The sequence below is a fragment of the Mesoplodon densirostris genome, chromosome 10 (genome assembly GCF_025265405.1).
Source record: "Mesoplodon densirostris isolate mMesDen1 chromosome 10, mMesDen1 primary haplotype, whole genome shotgun sequence".
Taxonomy (NCBI): Eukaryota; Metazoa; Chordata; class Mammalia; order Artiodactyla; family Ziphiidae; genus Mesoplodon; species Mesoplodon densirostris.
Genome location: NC_082670.1, coordinates 79403459 through 79419022, shown reverse-complemented (window position 1 = coordinate 79419022; position 15564 = coordinate 79403459). Strand labels below are relative to the sequence as shown.

The 15564-nt window shown below is 36.7% G+C and overlaps 1 protein-coding gene across 13 annotated transcripts in view; it reads left to right on the top strand.

Moving 5' to 3' along the window:
- The window catches only part of CFAP20DC (CFAP20 domain containing), a 276608-nt gene that overhangs the window by 128341 nt on the left and 132703 nt on the right, over window positions 1-15564 (top strand). For all 13 annotated transcript variants that reach the window (XM_060110977.1, XM_060110973.1, XM_060110975.1 and 10 more), the window contains one exon: window positions 13930-14067. In XM_060110977.1, coding sequence (XP_059966960.1) covers window positions 13930-14067 — 138 coding nt within the window. The remainder of the gene's footprint in view (window positions 1-13929; window positions 14068-15564) is intronic.

Sequence of the window (15564 nt, the reverse complement as noted above, 5' to 3'; positions counted from 1 at the left end):
AAGCTGGACACTTGAAATCAAAAACTATAGAGTTATTTTGAGACTTTGTATTGTATTGTCTTCCTCTAGAGATATAAAACCAAAAATATAAAATAAAAAAAGGAGACGTTCAAAAGACTGAAAATAGGATGGAAATGTTAAGAATATTAGAAGTTAGTACAAGAGGTTAACCATCAGAGTAATAGGATTCCAAGATGAGAGACTAGAGAAAACAGAAACGATGAAATATAAGATTTCCCAAAATTGAAGGCCAGATATTTTCAGTAGACATAACTCATCAAAAAAAGACTCACTATTGTGTAATTTCAGAACAGGAGGGGAAAAAAAAAAGATCCTTTAAGCTTCCAGGATTTTTTAAAATACATACAGTGGTTACATACAAAGAGTTACAAATAAGAATGATGTCTGACTTTATACAGCAACCTTAAATGGTAGAAGACCTTGAAACTATCTATATCTTCAGAAGCCAAAGGGAAAGTATTTAGAAAAATTATTATTTAGAATTCTACACCCATCCAATCTATCAATTAAATGAGTATAGAATGAAGATATTAGCAGACATGCAAGGTCTCAAAAATTTATTTACATCCTTTCTCAGAAAAGATCCAGAAGACATTCTCCACAAAAATTAAGGAATAAATCCAGAAAAAGGCATATAGGGGACCCAAGAAACAGAAGATTTCATCCAATAGAAAAGCAAAGCAAATTTTCAGAATTATGGTTAAAGGAATTCAAGGCATGACACTTATAAAACACATCTAGAGAACAGTCAGTCCATATTTTTGCAGAAAAAAATGGGGCTTCCAAGAGGAGAGTCTTCAGGAAAAGAATGTATCTGATAGAATATGGTGTGTTTGAAAATGAAAAACAAAATCAGTTGTGATTTTACAGTGCTAATGGGGAGTTTAGGAAGCATTAATGTTAGGAATGTAGAAAAACCCATGACAAAACAAAACAGTGATCAACTACAAGGGGAAAAAATGCACAAGAAAAGACATGTAATCATAGTATATCATGTGGCTAAGATATGGACAACATTTTTTTAACATCTTTATTGGAGTATAATTGCTTTACAATGGTGTGTTAGTTTCTGCTGTATAACAAAGTGAATCAGCTATACGTATACATATATCTCCATATCTCCTCCCTCTTGCGTATTCCTCCCACCCTCCCTATCCCACCCCTTTAGGTGGTCACAAGCACCAAGCTGATCTCCCTGTGCTATGCAACTGCTTCCCAAGAGCTATCTCTTTTACACTTGGTAGTGTATATATGTCTGTGCCACCCTCTCACTTTGTCCCAGCTTACCCTTCTCCCTCCCTGTGTCCTCAAGTCCACACTCTATGCCTGCATCTTTATTCCCGTCCTGCCCCTAGGTTCTTCAGAACCTTTTTTTTTTTTTAGATTCCATATATATGTGTTAGCATATGGTATTTGTTTTCCTCTTTCTGACTTACTTCACTCTGTATGACAGGCTCTAGGTCCACCCACCTCACTACAAATAACTCAATTTCGTTCCTTTTTATGGCTGAGTAATATTCCATTGCATATATGTGCCACATTTTCTTTATCCATTCATCTGTCAATGGACACTTAGGTTGCTTCCGTGTCAAAAAGACAACCCTCAGAATGGGAGAAAATATTTGCAAACGAAGCAATTTATAAAGGATTAATCTCCAAAATATACAAGCAGCTCATGCAGCTCAATATCAAAAAAAACAAACAACCCAATCCAAAAATGGGCAGAAGAGCTAAATAGACATTTCTCCAAAGAAGATATACAGATTGCCAACAAACACATGAAAGGATGCTCAACATCACTAATCATTAGAGAAATGCAAATCAAAACTACAATGAGGTATCACCTCACACCAGTCAGAATGGCCATCATCAAAAAATCCACATTTTTTTAAACAGATTTATTTTTTAGAGAATTTTTAGATTCACAGCAAAATTGAGTGGAAAGGACAGAGGGTTTCCACGTGCTCCTTGTTCGCACACGTGCAGTCTCCCCAACTATGACCACCTATACCAGAGTGGTACATTCCTTACACTTGAACCTACACTGACACATCATTGTCACCCAATATCCATAGTTTACATTAGGGTTCACTCAGTGTTGTACAGTCTGTGGGTTTTGACAAATGAATAATGACATGTATCCACAGTTATAGCATCATACAGAATAGTTTCATTGCCCCAAAATTCTTCTGTGCTCTACCTGTTCATCCTTCCCTCCCCATTAGTGCCTGGCAACCATTGATCTTTGTACTATCTCCATAGTTTTGGCTTTTCCAGAATGTCACATAGTTGGAATCATGTAGCATGTGGCTTTCAGATTGACTTTTTCACTTAGTAATATGCATTTAAGGTTCCTGCATGTCTTTTCATAGTTTTATAGCTCATTTCATTTTAGTGCTGAATAATATTCCATTGTCTGGATGTACCACCGTTTACTTATCCACTCATCTCCTGAAGGATATATTGGTTGCTTCCACATTTTGGCAATTATAAATAAAACTGCTATAAACATTCTTGTGTAGGTTTTCGGTATGGACATAAATTTTCAACTCATTTGGGTCAATACCAAGGAGCACGTTGCTGGTTCATATGTTGAGTATGTTTAGTTTTGTAAGAAACGGGCAAACCGTCTTCCAAAGCAGCTGTAACATTTTGTATTCCACCAGCAATGAATGAGAGTCCCTGTTGTTCCACATCCTTGCCTGCATTTGGTGTTGTCAGTGTTCTGGATTTCTGCCACTCTAAGATGTACAATGGCACAATTTTTTTACACAGTCTTAATAATGAATAATAACTTATCCCAAAGTTATGTAAAATCATGTTTGGGGGATGTGGGGAAGAAAGAGAGGAAAGGAGGTATTATACTGGTTTAATAATGCTGAATTTTCTTTTTCCAAAATAGGAAATCAGAGATATCATCTAAAACTATTAAGTGCAGAAATGGCAATATAAAGCTACCATTTATAAATATGGAAGTAAATACCAGAAGATTTAGCACATATAAATGAAAGGCTTGGAAATAGTTGCCTCTGCATTGCAGGACTGGTGGATGTGTGAGGTGGGAGGGTAGCAGTTAGGGCATGATGGTATGATGGGTTTTTTCTCATAACTTTATAGCACTACTTGAATTTTTTTTAATATAAATTTATTTATTTATTTTTGGCTGCATTGGGTCTTCGTTGCTGCACACGGGCTTTTCTCTAGTTGTGGAGAGTGGGGGCTACTCTTCGTTGCAGTGCCTGGGCTTCTCATTGCAGTGGCTTCTCTTGTTGTGGAGCATGGTCTCTAGGCACGCCGGCTTCAGTAGTTGTGGCACACGGGCCCAGTAGTTGTGGCTCGCTGGCTCTAGAGCACAGGCTCAGTAGTTGTGGCGCACGGGCTTGGTTGCTCCATGGCATGTGGAATCTTCCCGGACCAGGGCTCAAACCCATGTCCCCTTCATTGGCAGGCAGATTCTTAACCACTGCACCACCAGGGAAGTCCCCTACTAACCTGAATTTTTTGAACAATATATGTGTATTTTGTTTGATAAGTAGATTTTAAGTGAATGGATAATCTATAAATATTTCCAAAGAACAAGAATTGGCATAATTTCTTTCATGTTTTCAGAAGGCCTGAAAAGAAGCCTTATGAATGGGGCATCTCAGATCACCTGAAAGGCTCTGAACAGACTTGGGGAAGTATGCTGTGCTTCAGGGTACTGTGGAGTATAACCCCATTTAGCTGCCAGTATTTAACCTTGTACAAATACTGACCCTATCTCTGTGCTTCAGTTTCCTCATTAGTAAAATGAGGATAATAATTGTTCCCTTGTTAGATAGATACTATTATTATAGTCTCAGTGAAAGTATAATGTATGTAAATCAAGTACATCTTAGAGAAATTAAATTGATATTGTAGAGCCTAAAGATTTCAATTAATATTTCCACAGTCTGTTGCTTTGATCATGTACTAAGTTTGTGGTTTTGTTTGAGTTTTGAATATCTCTGTGCTTTGTTTGCTCAATAATTACTATAAGGTTTTGGTAAAGATACAATCAAATACAAAATATATATGAAAAGACATAAACTATAATATAGTGCGTAGATGCTAAACATTTGTCTGCCTTCTACACATCAGGCACTGGGATGAGCACAGCTCCTGCTTCAAGGAGCTCAGGGTCTCAACAGGGAAACTTACATGTATGTGTAATTTATAGTACCTGGTGGAAGTTTGTCTAATGGGCTTGACAAACTTATAGTACCTGGTGGAAGTGAGGGAAGAGGCTGGAGCACTGACCATTTACTGGAGAGAGCCACTTGGTGGGGTGCTTGGATTTCACAGATCTGTCAGGTTAAGAAAAACTTGAGGACTAGCATAGTGATGACAACTTTTGAATTTGCCAAATCAGTGTGTTAAAACAGGCAAACAAATAAGAAAAGCAACAGTTATTCTGATTGTTTCACTAAATGCAAGGACGTTTACACATACACACGTGAGAAGTTCTAAATTTCAGAATAAAGTCACACATTTTCACCACAGACCAGTGAATATGACTTCGTGGATCAGTATCTATCTATATACCAGTGTCTGGTCTATAGTTACCTAGAGAAATAAACTTTCCAAGCTGCCTGCTAAAATAAAAACAAAAATTTTCCAAGTTATGAAAATGGACAATGAGAAGATAAAGCATTTCAGGCAGAAGAAAGAACATATATGTATAAAGGCCTGGCATTATGAAAGGATCCGATGTGTTCAAGGAACGGGGAGTTCAGTATGGTACATGGCAGAGGTGGGAGGTATGGTGTAATATAATATTGCATTATTAGGCTTCATACTTTGGGTGACATAAAAATGTAGAACAGGCTCCTGTCCTCAGAGTTCACTGTATAATTATAGACAATAGAAAAGTTAACAATATAAGAGTTCATTCTGAAGACAGTTAGATAAAAAAGGACAAAGGATTACACAGTATGGGGCAAACTGAGTGTCCATGGTCAAGGAGGTTGGCAGCAGAAGTAATAATCGTGATGATGATGATGATGAAGATAGAAGCAGTGGCTGTTATAAGCACTTTACATATATGAAGTTAGATTAGATTAATATTTATAACAACTCTACAAGACGGATAGTACTACTATCCCCATTTTATAGATAGGGAAGTCAGGATATGTGCCCAGTGTCACATAACTGCTAAGTAGTAGAGGCAGGATTTAAACCCTGGCAGTCAGACTCCAGAATTTATACTCCTAATTACTACAGCACACTGCCTCTCATGGAAGGATAGAAAAGAGGGAAAATTTTTAAAGGAAATATACAAGAGATGTCATGTAATAAGAATTCGAGGATTTGATAACTGGCTGTGTTGAGGGTATCTGTATTACAATAAGTGATGAATGTCTCTTTGTCTTTCTTACTGAAAGAGAGGGGTCATTCTATTCTGTAGAAACAGATTAGTCAGTCATAGTGTTGAGACTTTTATCCAAGGAAACTTTTTTTATGTGTTTCTTACATTCCATTCTCAGGTTCAGTTTGTTTTGTTTTTTTTTTTTGTGGTACGCGGGCTTCTCACTGCTGTGGCCTCTCCCGTTGCGGAGCACAGGCTCCGGATGCGCAGGCTCAGCGGCCATGGCGCACGGACCCAGCCGCTCCGCGGCATGTGGGATCTTCCCAAACCGGGGCACGAACCCGTGTCCCCTGCATCGGCAGGCGGACTCTCAACCACTGCGCCACCAGGGAAGCCCTCAGGTTCAGTTTTAAAATATTATATTAAATGCGTACTTAAACTCAGTACTGTGTGGTCCTTGGCTTATTTAAACTGCTACCATTTCACTCTAGGACCTCTCAAACTCACCTGAGCTAGGAAATGTTGCCTAATTCCCTTGCTGTTCTCTGTTACACAGTGGGATATAATAGAAAGTGAGTTATTGGAACCTAAAACGGCAATTAACCAGTTTTTTAGTTGCCCAGAGGAATGACTTATGTTGGACAAGTAGTAAAGCATGCTGATTCAATTTAGTTTATTACTTTTATGGTTCCCAAGGGGACATGGACTGGCATTTGCGTGACTGAATTATTGATTAACTTGTATCATTCTGCATTTTCTTAAAAACAATATATGTGTAGATAGATAAGAGAAAGACAAAGGAGAGAAAAGAGAACAGATGAGAGAAAAGAACAAGTAATGATCCATTAAGCATGAACTTATGCTATGCCAATGACAGTTTTACACATCTCCTGACTCCCCAGTCTCCCCAGTTCATTGCTCTCTCTAAAAGATCAGGACTGGGGAGTATGTGTTCTGTGTTTAGAAATGCAAGAAGAGAAGAATTAAAACTATGATTTAAGACTGAGAGCACTTTGAGGGCATAGACTAGATCTCTACTGTTTTTTTGTTTTTTTTTTTTTTGGATCTCCACATTTTTACCTCTAGCACATGAGCTGGCACCAGTAACCTGTCATAAATGTTTGATGAATTAATGAAGGAAGGGCTAGCTAATTGTTTATTCAATTATCCATTCGTTTACTATCTCTATACAGTAAACCTTTATTGGGTGTCTAGCAATGTGAAGAAAACCATCCGTTCAGAGGCCACAGAAAAAATTAGAAATACTGATATCTTGCCTTAGTAGAGTCATTGATCAGGAAAGGGCCCTAGAGATCATCTGATGTCTTGCCTTGATAGACTCATTGATCAGGAAAGGGCCCTAGAGATTATCTAATCCAATGTCTTAATTATACAGATAAGGAAAACAAGACCCATGGAAATGAGGCATCTTGTGCCAAGGGTACAGAAGGTGGAACTCGACGCCAACCCTCTGACTGTCCTTTCCTCAGTGCTACACAAGTTTACCTTCCACAATAAGTGCAATGATTTCGTGCTTTTAATCATTAACATTCTTGAGTTTTTTTCCCACCTCTTTCCTCACCTCCAGGTCCGGTTAGTGCACACCGTATCCGAATCTTGTCAGTTTAAGGCTACATTCCCACTCCTTACCAAAGAGGAGCTGAACTCAAAATACCCTTGCCTAGCAAACCACTCCATGGGGAGTAAAGGGGATAATATCTCAGCATAGCAGAGATGCCCAGCAGCCAACAGTAGGTCCCACAGAAATGGGTCATGAATATCTGTATATCAAGACTCAATTATTCTGATTGAAATACATATTTTATAATTAAGTATTATAAATATTATTTATAATAAAACATTATTTCTCAAAACTTCTAAGGACAACAATTTCATTTACAGTACCATCCAAATACTTAAATACCTAGGAATAAATTTAATCAAGGACGTAAGGTCTTGTACACTGAAAACTATGAAACATTGCTAAAAGAAATTAAAGAAGACCTACATAAATGGAAAGACATCACACATTCATGCATTGGAAGACATGATATTGTTAAGATTTTCAATATTACCTAAAAAGATCTAGAGATTAAATTCAATCTCTGTCAGCATTTCAATGGCCTTTTTTGCAGAATTGGAAAAACTAATCCTCAAATTCATATGGCATTGCAAGAGGACCTGAATACCCAAAAAGTCTTGAAAAAGAAGAACAAAGTTGGAGGAGTCACACTTCTCAATTTCAAAACTTAACTCAGTGTTACAGAAATCAAAGGAGTTTGCTGTTAGGACTGACATATAGACCAATGGAACAGAGTTAAGTCCAGAAATAAACTTATACATCTGATTTTGACAAGGATGCCAAGAGCGTTCAATGGGGAGAGAATAGTCTCTTCAACAAACGGTTCAGGGACAGTTACATATCCACGTCCAAAAGAATGAAGTTGGAACCCTACTTCACACAATATATAAAAATTGACTCAAAATGGATCAGTGACCTAAATGTAAGAGGTTAAACCATTAAAGTCTTGGAAAAAAATATAGATAAATCTTCATGACCTTGGTTTTGGCAATAGATTCTTAGATATGACACCAAAAGCATAGCAACAAAATTTTCAAAATAGATAACTTATACTTTATCAAAATTAAAAACTTTTTATATCAAATGACATTATCAAGAAAGTGAAAAGACAGCCTACAGAATGGGAGAAAATATTTATAAATCATATATCTGATAGAATATATATTCTGGTTCTTAAATAGAGTGTACATATATACTCTGATGTATTCTAGTACCTGGAATATATAACACAACAACAAAATGACAACCCAATTTTTTTAACATGGTCAAAAGACTTAAATATATCTCCAAAAGAGATATACAAAAGAAGATAACACAAATGTCAGGCAACAAACATAAATGCTAAACATCATTGGTCATTAGGGAAATACAAATTAAAACCACAGTGAGTTACCACTTTACACCCACTAAGACGGCTATAATTTTTTTAATGGAAAGTAAGTGTTAGCAAGTGTGGAGAGAAATTGGAACCTTCATACATTGCTGATGGGAATGTAGAATTGTTGTCCCAGTGTGGAAAACATTTTGGCAGTTCCTTAAAAAGTTAAGCCCAGAATTGCCATATAACCCTGCAATTCCACTCCTAAGTATATACCCCACAAAATGGAAAGCAGATACATGTACATGCATGTTTATAACAGCATTATCTATGATAGCCAAAATGTGGAAACAGCCCACATATCCATCAGTGGATGAATGGTTTAACGAAATTTGGTAAGTACTATTCACACAGACACAAAAGGACACATATTGTTTGATTCCATTTATATGAAATATCCAGAATAGATAAATCCATAGAGACAAGATTATAGATTTATGGCTGCCACGGACTGGGGGCCAGAGAGAATGAGGAGGTATGAATTAATGGGTAAGTACATTTTGAGTATACTATATGCCACTGAGTCTTTTATCTTAAAATGCTTAATTTTAGGTTAAAATGAATTTCTCCTCATTTTTTTTAAAAAAGCTTCAATGGAATGATTCATTCAAGATAGCCAAGTTTTTGTGTAGTTCCTTTAAACATCAAAACCTTTTATTATTAAAGACAAAACAAAAACACACATACTAAGATGTGGTGGTTTTGTCACCATTGTAATGAAATAATTTACATAAGTATGTCTATTATTAATAGTAAACATTTATATAGCACTTGCTATGTACCAGGCACTATTCTTATCCTCTTGTATACATTAAGCTCATTTAATCGTCACAGTAACCCTATGAGGAAAGTGTTATTTTTATATCCATGTTTCACAGATAAGGAGAGCAGGGCACAGCAAGGTAAATTACAATGCTAGGATCACACAACCACTTGGTAGAGCCAGAATGTGAACCCAGGATGCCTTGCTGCAGAACCTGTGCTTTTAACCACAATGATATACTGCTTCTTAAAAATCTTTCCACATTTATACAGTAAACTCCATAAAGCAGGGATTTGAATCCATGCCAGGCCCAGAGAAAATCTGATAGTTATATGGTAAGTGAATGAATGAACAAGCAAAAAATGAACCAACTTTGTACCAAAATTGCTATAGATTAAATGTGTCCCCCTAGAATTTATATGTGCCCTAATAAAAGAGATCCCAGAAAACTCTCTCTCCCTTTCCACCATGTGAGGTTTTAGCAGGAAGCCATCTAGGAACCAGGAATAGGACCCTCATCAGACATCAGATCTGCTGGTGCCTTGATCTTGGGCTTCTCAGCCCCTAGAACTATGAGAAATAAATTTGTTATTTATAAGCCACTCAGTCTGCAGTATTCTGTTACAGCAGCCCAAACAAAAACAAATATCCTGGCAGTTAGAAACTTTTATGTTTTCTGCTTGGCTCGCACTGGTGTTTCAGAGAGGGGAGATTTGATATAAGTAAGGCACTGTGCTAGGCACTGCAGATAGGTAAGATGAATATAGTTGAGTCCAGGTTCAGTGAACTATTACAAAATTGGTACTTACTTAAACTGCAATGAATTATGAGTAGCCTTAAGTGGAAACAGGTCTATAAATCTCACTATTTTATAAGGCGTTTCCCCCCAGTAAAATGGGGATGATGGTTGTTAATGCATAAAGTGCTGTATATATGTATTTAAATTGATGACTTAATTTTTAAAGCTAGTTAAGATCTTCATCAGGGGTATTAAACACCTATAGAATGGTTCATTTTATTATGACTTTATGGCCAAAGAAAGGAGAACAGGGTTAAAAAGTCACTCAAACATTGCAATAATACACTATCTCATACTGGGAGCAAAGACATCAACAAAAACTACCATCTGGTTGTGTTTGGATGCTACATGAGCAAATCTGTCAGCTTTCTCATAGCTTTCTCCTTCATGTACCATTGCCATTCTGAGCTAACCATTCCAGCCAACATTATGTTCTTTCAGATGTGTTAGCAAAAGCAGTTTAAATTCGATTGTATCATTTTTCAGATGTTAATCAAGCAGTCTGCACGTTTCCATACACAGTTCCTTCCGGAAGATAGAAGTTGTCTGAAAGAAAAAGGCAGACAGGCCTTGGTCCCTTAATATCTGATTGCCAGCTTGATTTGTTATTTGCCCTCTGGGGAGAAAGATGTGCTATCCAAATAAAATGTGCATGCAGTACTTTTCAGGATATAGCTGAACAAAGAACAACCAGAGAAGAAAAATGGAAGACTGGACAGCTGCATTTAATCTAGGTTGGCTGTTCAAAAGGGGCTTTTGTTCATGACCATTTATTAAGCATCCCCTTTGAACCAGGTGTTGTAGTAAAGCTATCATTGGGATTCTCTCACTATTCTGTTTGGCAGAACTATCTTTCTTCCACTTCCTAGAATGCTCCAAAGTCTTTCTGCCTTCAGAGTCTTCAAAAGCTGTTTCCTCTACCTGAATAACTACTTATCCTTTATGACTCAGCTTAAATGTCTCTTTCCCTAACACCCTGTGATGTTGGATTCCCCCATTGCTTCTTTTATAACATCTTGAACTTCTCTTTCAGAGCACTTAACACAATTATAATTTAAATATTTGTGGTATAACTTGTTCCATATTCTCTGCTAGGTATAAGCTTCAGTAAGGCCGGCACAGAGTCACTCTGGCTCACCACTGCATTCCCAGCCACTAGATGAAGATGAGTGCCTGACACATAGTAGAGGCTCAATAAGTATTTACTGAATGATGAAATGAGTAAATGAATGATACAGGCAGACCATGCCCTCTAATACTCACAGTTCAGCACGATTTAATTTTTATGTAGAATCTATGCTGTTTTCAGAATTAATCCTTATTTTTAAATTAAGCTGTAAATGCTTAAAAAATAAAATAACGTAACCTAGTAATGGGGCCTGGAGAAGGGGGTTGTTTAGTGGGGAGATGAGTTAAGTTCTATTTAGGTCTATCAGCACATCCAACTACCAGGTTTAAAGCTCCTTCATAGTTTGGGATCGCAAAAATGAAACTAAGGCCCCTTTCCTCTTTCTCACAAATGAGACTTTCTCTACAAAGTCTCAAAGTTTGACAGTCAGTAGTTGCTGAATGATTAGGCTCTATTTTAAAATAATAAATCAGTAGTTTTTTTTCTTGGATTTCTTCTTTTATTGAAGGTTTTATACTGTCCACAGTTTCCCTCAATGAATAATCCAATAAATAGTGAGACGTTCTGAGAGCAAAGAGAGAGTAGATACAGAGAAAGGAAAAATGATACAGAGGGGATTTGAGCCTTTTAATGTGAAAGCTGATTTGCATGTCAACCACGTTCCTGTAGGATTCAGATTAGAGTTTTGTAATAGTCTCTGCCTTGTTCTATCTTTCATAAAAGCTTATGGAGTTTTGGTTACCAGAATTTGCTGTGTCTTTCCCTTGTTAGTTGGAAACTCAGCTTTTCTTTTGGATACAGTTCAAACTTTTTATGGCATTATACATTCACAAGCCCTATGAGCTAAAGTTTCCATGATTTCTCTTCATAGGATTCAGAATCTTATTAGCCTACAGAATTCTCTTCCTCTATTAATATAAAATCTTAGTTTATCAATATTGGCATTGATGTGGAAATTATCTTTTTCTACCTCAGAGAAGTCTGAAATGACATGTCAGATATACATCTGGAGTTAGTCTACTTATTTTCCAAAAGTTTTCTATTTTGAGAATTCATTTACTCAATTACTTTACTAAATGTCGATGACAAATAAGAAATGAATGGACAAAGAATACCTGAAAACTATGATTTGTAAACCCAGTGGCATTTGTAATTACTGGAGCGTTAAGATACTTAGAAATCATGACACTGCTGATGAGCATTTAAGTTTTTAGCTAAATGATTCATTTTCCTTTTCAAGATTAGGACATTAAGATCTAATTAGGGAATTGCCATGGCTTGGATGTACAAAAACCTAACATCATTTGCCTTTATATACATGGTTAGAGTTTATACATACCTAAGGATGTTTTTGAGGGATGAACTTGGTTGAATTTTTCTTACTACTCACATTCACATATACACACACCAAATTTTTCCACTAGATTCTAAAAATAGAAACTCTTTCCTAATAAAAATTAAACACAAATTATTCTGAAGAAGAAAATAAAAACTATGCTTAAGCTAATCATGAAAAGTTATTTTACATTTTGGTATATTTCCTTCTAGTCCTTTTTTTTTTTTTTTTTTTTCTTTTTGCAGTATGCGGGCCTCTCACTGTTGTGGCCTCTCCCGTTGCGGAGCACAGGCTCCGGATGCGCAGGCCCAGAGGCCATGGCTCACGGGCCCAGCCGCTCCGCGGCACGTGGGATCTTCCCAGACCGGGGCACGAACCCGTATCCCCTGCATCGGCAGGCGGACTCTCAACCGCTGCGCCACCAGGGAGGCCCCCTTCTAGTCCTTTTGCCATTCATACATTTTATTTAATGATTTTCTAAAATCATTAAGTTGAGATAGAGTTTTGGATATGTTACTTTCATTTAACTTCCTGTCTTGAGCCTTTCCCATATCATCAAGCTATCTTCATAAATACAATTCTCTGTGACTCTTTACTGAAAATTCCAGTTGCTTCCTTTTTCAGAAATTATACTTATTTACACAGATCTTCATCTGAGTTTCTGATTTGTTTACTTTAGAACACATTCATAAAGTGAAATTACTGAGTAAAATGCCATGGACATTTTTAAGGCTTTTGATGCACACAGTAAAATTGCTTTTTGGAATACTAATAGCAACTTAATTCCTACTTGCTACATATGACAAAGCTTAATATCTTTGTGACAAAATAGATCATATAAATAACTTTTTAAAATGCTATAAAAGTAAAATGGGTTAACATGAACAGAAAACTTACTATAATGAAAACTTAAATATCCATATAAACATATATGAATAATATTAAATCTCATTGGAAATACAAACTATAATAATGAAAATACTATTTTAATTAAACTATTTTTTTCTTTGAAAGTATTTGAAGGTAGGATGTTAACATTAGGGGAAGCTGGGTAAAGGGTATATTGGAACTCTGTACTATTTTTGTAACTTTTCTGTAAGTCTAAAATTATTTCAAAATAAAAAGTTTAAAAATTGACTCATATAATGGCTCTAGGTGCTTATTCGGTAATGTCATTGTACTTATCGACCTTGTATAAATGAGCCAGTGTACTCCCAGAAACCTTTCTTGGAGCATACCTAGCTAGTTCTTCTTTCGAGTACCACTCTAGTATTAAAAAAACAAATATAAAATGTTTCCAGTCAATGCTCTCATTTATTGCAGAAGTCTCTGAACCTGTTCCATATGCTAGGTACTGTATCTCATTTAATCCTTTCTACAGTCCTAGAAAGTGAACATTAAAATTATCATGCTCGTTTTACAGATGAGAAAACCAAGCCTGTAAGGTTGAGTAACTCATCCAAAGTTATACTCTAAAATGTTTTAATTTAATTGGTTTCATTTATAAGATATGTCCATTTGGCAGAAATGGCTTACATTTGGGAATGAATGGTAGTCTTTATTTCCAACTGGATATGGTGTTCCCTTTCCAACAGATGAACCTACAGACATCATTCCACGAAGCTGCCAACTAACGACAGATGTTCCACAAGTCACACAGCTGCTAAACATGACTAAACTCCGCCAAACTGAAATAAAATTTGGAGGTCATACTCTAAGTTCAGCAGAATCAGGTATGTACTCAAGTATCTAAATTATAAGCATGTTTATTTGTAAGACCAAAAAGGGGGTGGGGGGTGGGGAGTGGAACAGCCTTGTGACGATGCTTTATAGCTTGAGGTTAAATATTAAGTCACTTTAACATCAACTCAACTCAGTGATAAGTCATTATTTTAAATTTCTCTTCTAGCAACTAAAATATCTTCTCGATTTTTACACAATAAGTCAAACATCCTGGGTTGTTCCTCTCTTTTTCCTGTATGCTTCCACGCCCTGCCAGTTATACCTCCCAAACGTCTCCCAAATCTGATCCTATTGCTACTTTCATTGTTCAGGTCCCCACTGTCATTCACCTCACCCTCCCAGTTAATCCTCACATTGCTGTCAGATTTCTCTTTCTGATAATAGAAATAGAAATGTGATCATGTCACTCTTTGATTAAAGACTTTTAATGCCTTTCCTACTATCTTAAAGACAAAATGAAAAAACCCTTGGAAACTCACACAAAGCCAACCTCCTCTATTCCAAACTTACTCCACAGTTTCATCTCCAGACCCTTTCTCTCATTTCCCATGTGTTAATTTCTGACCACTCTCTGGGCTTTCATATGTTTGTATTTTGGGATTGCTGTTTTGTTGGCCTAAAATGGCTTTTTTGCCTTTCTGCCTGGAAAAAACTCCCAATTCATCTTTCTAGATCCAATTCAAATGCCACGTCTTCTGTTCTAACAAGCATTGTTCTCCTCTTTTGATGCCTTTTGTTTTTTCTTTCTTTTTTTTTTTGCAGTACTTTTTAATTAATATGTCTGCATTCCCCAATTAAGAATGACTTCCTCCAAAATGGCACTGAACCTCGTTCTTCTATATCCCTGGCATCTAACACAGTGCTTGCCATATATTAGGCCAGGGGCTGCAAACTCATATTACCACAAAAGCCAGTCAGAAAACATAAATGAGTAGAGTGGGCTGGATGCCTGGATATTTGACCCAGAGAAATATTTCTTATTCTATAGTGAGCCCTATTGGGAGTGGAGGGGGTTGGTTAGGGGAGAGGCATGAGATAGTGCTTCAAAGAAGTTGTTCTCTAGTATTAAAACAGTAATATTAACAGCTATGCAAATGATACAATACATGGCAATTGACACTCAGCCTCTGTGAGAGAGCTGTAGGGAGTGGTGAGAACTACAGCAAAGTGGATTCTCCTTTTCCATCTAAAAGGGGCACCTGCAGTTCAGTTCTAGCCAAGTTTTGTCTTGCAAGAACATAGGCCCAGGCTTGCCAGATCTTTCATTCTTTTCAAGAGGCCTCAGTATCCCAATGTTTACGATAGCTCTCCCAATTTTAAAGTATTGTCTAAACTCTGAAATTTTTTGAAAACACTCTGTGGGCCAAAGACAAAATATGCCAGGGCTGCCAGTTTTCTACCTTTATAAGAGACACCCATAGCTATTGACCAAATGAATGAATAGTACTTACAAATCAAGAAACCTGTTATTCAGGTGAGTGGTTCTC